This window comes from Triticum urartu, chromosome 3, assembly GCF_003073215.2.
Source record: "Triticum urartu cultivar G1812 chromosome 3, Tu2.1, whole genome shotgun sequence".
Taxonomy (NCBI): Eukaryota; Viridiplantae; Streptophyta; class Magnoliopsida; order Poales; family Poaceae; genus Triticum; species Triticum urartu.
Window position 1 is genome coordinate 387,791,020 of NC_053024.1, and position 9,624 is coordinate 387,800,643.

The following is a 9,624-nucleotide window of genomic DNA, read 5'->3' on the forward strand; positions in this document are numbered from 1 at the left end:
ATGCGTTGCACATGTAATTTCTAATTTGCGGCGGTCGTCCAGACATGCATATTTTCCTTGCCTTTTTTGGTTTCCAACGGGAGTTTTGGGACGCTATCTGGTTCTAAAAAGCCAGCCAGGGAGAGCTTGCGCAGGCGCTTTCGGTGCACGGCATGACCACTCTACGTGCGACGCTGCACCTTTATGACCTGTGTGTACGAAGACGCTAGCTGCTTCAAATGGGAAGGAGAAAGCAGATAGTCGGCTGTTTCCGAAAGAAACACGCTCTCGATCGACTGCAAACGACCCACAAAGATTGAGGCCCATGCAGCCAGCCACCTAATTGTAGACCAGGTTGGTGCCGTGCCGCGTCCCTACGCTCGCTTTTCGTCGTCCAACTTTGCTCCCTTTTTTTCCCACACGGATCTTCTCATTTCACAGGGATTGAAAGAAAAGACCACTTCCCCGGCCTGCTGTGGACTGTAGAACCATCACGGAAACAGCCCAGGGCGCAAAAATGTGCTCTATAATGGCGGAAAAGCATGCGGTGCAAAAGGCCTCCACCATCTTTTATATATAGTGGTGGAATGGAAGGTGATCACCACAGCACTCGTATCCTACGCCCCCACCCACTTGATCACCGCAAGAGAGCAAAGCATCAATCAACCCCATTCCCCTTGCGCTGGCTGCTCCGGCGTGTTCTGGGCCAAGGCGACGAGCGTGATGGGATCGCCGGTTTCTTTTCCACGGGAGCTGCTGTACGTGGTGGCGGGCGCGACCATCGCGTGGTGCGCCGTGCGGGCGCTGGAGTGGGCGTGGTGGAAGCCCCGGCGCCTGGACCGGGCGCTGCGGTCGCAGGGCCTTCGCGGCACGGCGTACCGCTCCGTGGCCGGCGACGCGCCGCTGGCCGAGAGGCTCAACGAGGACGCGAGGTCCCGGTCCATGCCGCTGGGCTGCCACGACGTCGTGCCCCGGGCCATGCCGCTGTTCCACCAGACCATGAAGGAGCACGGTACGTCTCCTACTTCTCTTGTTCTCTTTCTTGCCTGTCCCTTGACCTTGGAGTCGGCTGCATTGGTTTGCCTTGGAAACTTCTTTGGTCGCGTCACTCGGTCGTCCGGGAAAATGTTTCCAAGAGCAGATTCAGTACCCCTAAAAAAAAGAGCAGATTCATCAGTTTTCATTAAAAAAAATGGTTGACTACCGGAATCATTTTTTCCTTGCATGCACCGCTATTGGCTATTTTTTTCATGCTAATTTTCTTTTGTGTGGGTTTTTCTCATGCTATTTTGAAGTTCAATTCAACTTTATTGCAGTTTTGTAACAGATTAGGACAACCAGATTTACGGACACTCAAGGTATCTAGCTATAGGAGCATCTGTAAAAGAGAGTATCAACAAGAAAATCCCATGCTGCATGATTGCATCCAAGGCCATATTCCTATTGCGTACGCTAGCTAGTAGACATCATCATTCCAAAGAGGAAAACACCAACTCAATAGTCCAGTTCGAAAGGTACCCACACTAATGTGATGATGACTAGACTCTAGATCCCACCCTTCTTATTTTAGTGGGTGCATCGGGCTTCATTTTTCTATCCACGAAATCTAATGATGTTCTAGCAAACTAGACAAACCGTACCCCACTTAGGTAAATGGGCTAACTGAAAATGAAAATGTAGACGTGTATTCATAATAACTGAAGAAATGAAAAAGAACTGCTGATACAAGCTACCTCGTGATTGTCTAATATCATTTCATTTCAGGTAAAATGTCTATCACTTGGTTTGGACCGTCGCCTAGAGTGACCATTACCAAGCCCGCACTGGTGCGAGAAGTACTGTCCAACAAGTCCGGCGACTTTGAGAAGCTCAAGTTGGGCCGACTTCAGAGGATGTTGCACAATGGCATTGGTAGCCACGAGGGCGAGAAATGGGCCAAGCACCGGAGGATCATCAACCCTGCCTTCCATCTCGAGAAGCTCAAGGTGATTTATTATTTATTTTTGGTTGGGTCATTGACATGGCGGCAGACTGGCATTGGTTGGTTCCAGGGAGTGACAAAATTGGTGTTCAATTTTCAGCGCATGTTGCCAGCTTTCGCTGCATGTTGCACCGACCTGGTGGACAGATGGGAAGGCCTAGCCGCGGGTGACGCGCCATGCGAGGTAGATGTCTGGCCCGACATGCAGAACCTGACAGGGGATGTCATCTCTCGCGCTGCCTTTGGCAGCAGCTACCTGGAGGGCCGGAGGATCTTCCAGCTCCAGGGGGAGCAGATCGAGCTCGCCGTGCTCGCCATGAACAAGATACATATCCCTGGTTATTTGTGAGTTCTCTGTCTGCGATTACTCTCCTTCTGCACGTACATCGATCAATGGTGCAAATTTGGGTTTTTCCTACGGCACTGCGCTGCAGACTCTGTCCTGATACATTATTGTATGTCCAGGTTCTTCCCAACAAAAGCCAACCGAAGGATGAGGCAGATCGCTGCCGAGATCGAGAGGATCCTCAAGGGCATCATCGCGAAAAGAGAGAACGCCTTGAGGGCCGGCCAAGCCACGAGCGACGATCTTCTCGGGCTGCTGCTGGAGTCCAACATGGCACACACCAGGGCGGGCGGCAATTCCAAGGCCGGCATCACGACCGACGACGTGATCGGAGAGTGCAAGCTATTCTACTTCGCCGGCATGGAGACCACGTCGGTGCTGCTCACGTGGACGATGATCGTCCTCTGCATGCACCCGGAGTGGCAGGACCGCGCCAGGGAGGAGGTCCTGCATGTCTTCGGCGACCGCACGCCGGATTACGACGGGCTAAGTCGCCTGAGAATTGTGACCATGGTGCTGTACGAGGTGCTGCGGCTATACACGCCGCTGACGGCGCTCCAGCGCAAGACGTACAGGCCGACGGAGCTCGGCGGCGTCAGGTACCCGGCGGGCGTGGTGCTTATGCTGCCGTTGTTGAGCGTCCACCACGACAAGGAGGTTTGGGGCGCGGACGCCCATGAGTTCAGGCCGGAGAGGTTCTCCGAGGGGATCTCCAAGGCGTCCGTCGACGCGCCGGCCTTCTTCCCGTTCGGCTGGGGCCCGCGGATCTGCGTCGGCCAGAGCTTCGCACTGCTCGAGGCTAAAATGGGGCTCGCCATGATCCTGCAGCGCTTCTCCTTCGACCTCTCGCCGTCCTACACACACGCGCCCTTCACCGTTGGCCTGCTGCAGCCTGAGCACGGCGCGCAGGTCAGGCTCAAGAGGCTTCACTGAGCTACAGTACATATTACAAAATCAGTTGATCTGCATGTACAGCATACTGGTGGATTCTAAGACTAATTAACGCACTCAAGACTCAACTACGTGTAAAAGGCCTGCTTGTGTATTGACTTTAGATGGAAGTCGGTTGTATCAGATGACTGGAGTTTCTCGACCAACGGTCAAATTTTCATTTGGAGAAACACTATATATCTTTCTTTCTTTTAACCATGCGAAACACTATTTCTTTTCTGAAAAATAACAAATCTATTATAAAGATGGTAAACATTTCTAACCGGCGGACCGGCCGAAACTTGAGCCGGTCGCGCGCGGTGCGTACGATAAAGAGAGATCGAACGCTCGGTGCTCTCTCCATATCACAACACTCGGTGCTATCCTTACCCATCCACGCATCGATCTATCCCTCCTTCTGTTTCTTTCCCCACCAAGCTCTCCTCCTTTCTCCGCCATGGCCGCCACCACCCACCCCGGTACCCACCCTCCCCTTTCTGTCCTTGTGGTGTTGCCCCCCTCCCCCCCCCCCCCCTCCCCCCGCGTGCTCCTCTCCACTTTTGTGCCTTGCGGAGTTCAGCGATGCTGGAACCAGCGGCCATGATTGATCGCAACTAACAACCGCCACAGTGGAGACAGGAAAGCTCCGGTGCTGCAATAGGATTTTTTTTCTTGGAACCGGAGTCCAAGGATGCTCGAACCAGAGGTTGGAACCAGCAGCTGCCGGCCGCGAAGACGACAGACTCTGGTGCTGCAACCATTGTTTTTTTTTGCTGGAACCAAGTGGGAGGAAAGCTGCAACCACTATTGGCCGGCAAATTTTTTGCTGGTACCGGCAAGATTTTTTGTTGCGAGGACAGGTGAGAGTTTTTGGTGTGACCGGCAACGGCAACGTGTTTTTTGCTAGAACCGACAATATTTTTTGCTGGAATTAGCATAATTATTTGCTGGAATCGGTTAGTTCGTTTGCTGCTTTAACTTTTTTGTGCTGGAACCATTGTTAATTATGGCTGGAATCGGCTACTGTTTTTGCTTCAACGGACCAGCGGGAGATTTCTGTCTGCTGAGTTTTTCCGCTGGAACACGATGGTTCTAGTCGACGGCGAGCCGGTGCCAGCGCCACAAGAGATATTACAACATGGTGGTGACCACGAGCTAGAACCGGCGGGCGTCAGAGTTGCGACGATGGGAGGAGGCAAGCTGGAAGAGCATGTTGCAACCGAGGCAAGGGACCACCGCGAGCTCACCGGCGGTGGCTGGTCACCTATGCGTCCATGGCTGGGGGCCGGTGGCTCGCTGCCCCCGTCCTCTTCCCATAAAGGGGTGTGTTGGCCTGACGTGTTTGGGAAAAGTCAAAGGTATGTGAGAGTTAGAGGTTGGGGATGAAGTGGGAGACTAGATCTCGCGGTTAGAAATTGCCACACCGGACGCACGGGATAGGACCGGCTGAAAATTAGGTCGGTGCACCGGCGCCTATCACTGTCCAATTATAAAAATTCACCTAAAGTATAAAATATTTTAAACATAATAAAAGTTATGTCGAGTCTATGGACCAACGAACGACTATTGTCGCGTCAGAACGAGCCGCCAACATGTCACTGTTGTCGCTCCCATACCAAAACCCGACTAACCTGGTTGATGACAGCCCACCATATATCTTACAATTTAGATGCATACACACACCCTACCACCAAACGACATACTGCCGTGGAGTTTCAAGATGTGCCACACTATCGACAGGAATCGATGTCACCTGCCATTGAAGTAATCCGCTTAAAAAAATTCAGCTAAAACGAGACAAACAGAATGTCGGACCAAGGGTTTGATCTCTCGTTGTTGGGGTACAACAACCCATCTTAGCTATTCCCTCCGTTCATTTTTATAAGTCGTTTCAGACAATTAAAATTGATCTATTTTGCATGATGTCTGAAATACCTATAAAGACTTATAAAAGTGAACAGAGGGAGTACCAATCATGGCTTGGTTCTTAATGATCAAAATTGTTATTGCCGTGGAAACAACAAAATAATAGAAGGTATGCCATTGTTAGTACTCAAGAAGTAAATTAGTGGGGCATGTACGGAAGACCTTATAGCGGAAGTCACCATACACTGAACACGAATAGGTCTAATGGCCTCATTGAACATGAATTGCTTTGTGTTAGAGAAACGACGAGAGACGTGTAGCCACATCCTAAGCTTCCCCTCTCTTGATGATCTGAGCCTTACAAGATCTCTGGAAGTATACTATATGTCAATATATTTTTTCCTTACTTAACGCAAAATTGCAAACGTAAGAACATGACGTCGAACATATGTATTGACATAATTTTGTGGTTTACTTTGCTATGACTCACATCTTGTGTTTATTTTGCTGTTTTTTTTGTCTTGAGTCAACATGCATGTAACTATTTGTATATCGAACGTAAATTTCAAATTTAGAGACTTGGGAAAACTAACTTATGTTGCACCCTTGGGACTGAGTATGTATATATGTATTTATGTTTGTATTGAGTCATTAAACTTTACTAAGTGCAAAGTCACACCTTTGAGATACTCTCACGAGAGACACACAATATCATAACACAAAGAAACTTAAACCGCACTTCAATTGTCGATATGTAGTTCCCCATGCTTCCTATATCTAGAAGTGTCCAAGGCGAGCCAATGATAAGAAGTAATTATCAAAATCTATTTCACCAATATGGTCATCATTGGTGACCCCTATTGTACTAACAAGTGGCTAGCACTTCCAGCTCATAGTTAGTATCTTTATATGCTTTTGGTGAATCCAAGATTCACATTGAGTTCAAGAAACATGTACTATGTAGAAGGACACATCCAAATTAAATAGAGATAAATTCAATCTAAAGATACTAGATCAAATATCAAAGTTTCCCACTCCTTCCAACCTATTCCTCAAATTTTCCACCTCCCCGACTTGCAAGTATTCCTACACTTCCAAGTTTGTAGCAAAGTGAAATAGTAAAGTAAAAGTAGCAATTTTGATGAAGATTTCAGTAATGGAGAATAGACCCAGAGGGTCATAGATTAACAGTGGGAACTCCCTCGAAACAAGCAAGTGGTGTGGTGAACAAATTACTGTTGGGCAGCGATGAAATTGCAATATTTATATTTATGACTATGATCATTCATGATATAGTCTCATATAGACATTACGTGTGTGATAAGTCGTTAATCCAACTGCATCTATGAGAAATCTCAAACGTATATATAATTTTCTATTATTTCATGCTATTATATTATCACTTCTATATACTCCCTCCGTCCAAGAAAAGTTGTCTCCATGGCAATTTTACAGAAAACCTCTCTCCAAACTCCCGACACAACCCGCACTCCTCGTCTTCTCCAGTCGATGCTCCACCGCTCCGACACAGGCACATGGACGCCGGAGCTCCCCTGCGCCGCGCTTCTCCCCTGCTCTCCCGCGCGTCCTCCACCGCCGCCCCAGCTACCTCCTCCGTCGCTCCATTTTGCCTCGCACAGCTCTCCGGCCTCCCGAATCTCCCCTCTTTCACCCCAAAAATTGCTTCTTCTTCCTCCCGCCATGTCTCTTGCTCGCGCCCACCCCCTCCCTCCTAGCGTTAATGGAAGAAGCGTGGCCAGCACTCAGCCTGGTGGCCAGCGACGCGGTCTTCCCGCCCCCGCCTCCCCACGGTACCGCAGCTCCGACCCCTGTGGCGTGGGACGAGGCCGCGACGGCGCGACAGGAGACGGTGGCCAAGGAGTCGTCTGCGCAGGCGATGAGCCAGATCGTGTCCAGCTGCGCCAACTCGAGCGGCCTGGCCGTGGCCGTCGTCGACGCCAACGCCACCATCTCTGGTGGCCCCATGCTCGCCTCCACCGCGGGCCGGCTGGTCAATGTGCTCGAGATCCTCAAGGAGGTGCGCGACGCCGCATCGCACCGGAGACTCACGCTCCTACCCACCCCCGTCGTGACCGTCGAGCCCGCCCCTGAGTTTGTCAAGAGTGGTCGAATGTTTACTTTAGCCGGCCCAGACCTCGTACTGCTGTTTTCACCTGCTGAATAGAGCTTAAGCTCTGCACTTTCATGGACTGAAGTTCATTTTACTCATTATGCTTCTTTCTTTTTCTATAGGAAACAATGAAAACTTCTGTGCATGGAGTAATTGGGATCTGAAAAAAATTACAAATCAAGTTTAGCTCCAGAATGCTCCAAATCATTTGATCAAGTTTAGCTCTTTGCAGTGTTGTATTCTATAGGGCCAGCTCGAACCGTGTGCACCAGGAAGAAGGCCAGCTCGAACCAACAGGATGCCTGCAAAACGATTTCGAATGAGGTGCGTGTAGTTAGCAGGTTAGTTGCTCATGTATGTGTAGATAGAGGTATGAGTAGCTAAATTCAGAAACTTTCCTACACTAGGCACTGTAAACTTCCAGTACACACAATTCAGTTATCTTTTTAGTAGGAAAATTTTAGTAACAAATTTCAGAAGCTTAGATTTTCAAGGTAAATCTAACTATGCTTGAAACTGAAATTTAAACTGGGCATGCAGTAAATTATTATTTTAAATGCTCCAAGCTAATCCAAGTACTAAATTACTCCTTGCTGGGGGACATTTCCAAGAAATAATGAATGAACTTCTTCCTTTTCAACAAAATCTTTACCTGTAAATCCAAGCTAATCCAAGTAAATTTGTGGCTTATCAAACTCCAGAAACTAATCTAATGGGTGCAATCTCTGCTTCCTTCCTTCCATGGCTTTCATTTGGTGAAATAATGAATGAACTTCTTCCTTTTCAACAAATCTTTACCTATAAATATCTGAATATTTTTGCACAAGTACAGTTGCAGTGGACTGCACAAGTACTTAAATGCTCCAAGAAGAAGAAGAATTGTAATACTCCATTTGTAAGAAGAAGCATATGGTTTAGATTCTTATTCTTCTTACAAATTGATAGATTGTGAACTGAAATTATTTGGAAATAAGATAGCACTTGAGATAAGATAGCAATTGACCTAGCTGATTATAATTTTCATCACACCATTCTGTACATGATCCATGTGTTCCATGTAAATTCAGATTAACTGATTCAAGCAGGTGAGTTGCTGCCCGCTTTTGACAGGGGCCGACAAATTAGCAGTATAAAGTTGAAGTCATACACATGACACAATATATGACACATGACATACACATGACATACTCCTATCATTTCTTTTCCTTTCCCTATATACTCCTTCCCCTTTCCTTTTCCTGAGCTCTATTCCCCTTGTTCTATAATGGCCATCGTGTCAGTAATTAGCTCTGTACTGGAATATACACCAGTTATCTCCTCTCCACCATTTTGTAGACGGTCCTTGTGTAGATGCGGCAGCTTGTAGGTATTTCCTCCTTGATCTTTCATGACTTCAACCATTACTGCTTGTAGTGTGATAAAGCTTTTGAACAACTTATGTGCATCATAATTCTCAAACTCCTCCTCTACACCATGTACCAAATCCTGGATATTCATAGGTGCTCTGCAGTTGGTTAGGGATTGGAGGGAGCGGTGAAAACAAAGGTCTAAAACATTAAGCTCGGGGCTGTTAGGCGGTTGCTGTAACAGTCGAATGTCTAGATCCGTTTGTTGCATAGCTTCCAAAAAACCTACATCATTAGGTAGGTCATGTGGTCTCGCATTATCTTGTTGGATGAAAATTGTTGTGCCCACATCTCCGCAGCGCCACTTGTCTTGTATTGCAGGGATAACTTTATTGATCAGGTAATCTCTATAGACGAGCATGGTTACTTTCACTAATTTCATCTCTATCGTTCCTCGATCTCTGTTTTGGTTGGTTCTTTGCGCCTCAGTCTCTACCACGAACACCCAAGTGCTACCTTTTCCATCAAATGTTAGTTCCCCATCGTCGGTTGTAACGCCCCACATGTAACCTGCCATATTTGTATTCCAACTCTTGCCATTTTCGGCACTAAGTTATGATATTCCTCCTTGTTGGGTTTCGTCTCCGTGTTGCTTTTGTCTTTGTCATGCTTCTCATATCGTGTCATCATGTGCATGACATTTGCATACGTGTTCGTCTCATGCATCCGAGCATTTCCCCATTGTCCATTTTACATTCCGGCGCTCCTATGTCCTCCGGTGTCCCCTTTTACCTCTTTTTGTGTGCTGGTGTTAAACGTTCTCGGATTGGACCGAGACTTGCCAAGCGGCCTTGGTTTACTACCGGTAGACCGCCTGTCAAGTTTCGTGCCATTTGGACTTCATTTGATACTCCAACGGTTAACCGAGGAACCGAAAAGGCCTCGTGTGTGTTGCAGCCCAACACCCCTCCAAAGTGGCCTAAAACCCACCTAACCCCCCCATCATCTTGGTCGTTCAATCACGATCGCGTGGCCAAAAACTGTG

The 9,624-nt window shown here is 48.0% G+C and overlaps 1 protein-coding gene across 1 annotated transcript; it reads left to right on the forward strand.

Moving 5' to 3' along the window:
• Positions 1-555: 555 nt before the first annotated feature.
• LOC125544066 (cytochrome P450 72A15-like) lies at positions 556-3,434 on the forward strand. Its single transcript, XM_048707603.1, has 4 exons — positions 556-991; positions 1,744-1,964; positions 2,061-2,305; positions 2,426-3,434. Exons 1-4 carry the CDS (start codon positions 703-705, stop codon positions 3,237-3,239), a joined length of 1,569 nt encoding a protein of 522 aa, XP_048563560.1. The 5' UTR covers positions 556-702; the 3' UTR covers positions 3,240-3,434.
• Positions 3,435-9,624: the final 6,190 nt, after the last annotated feature.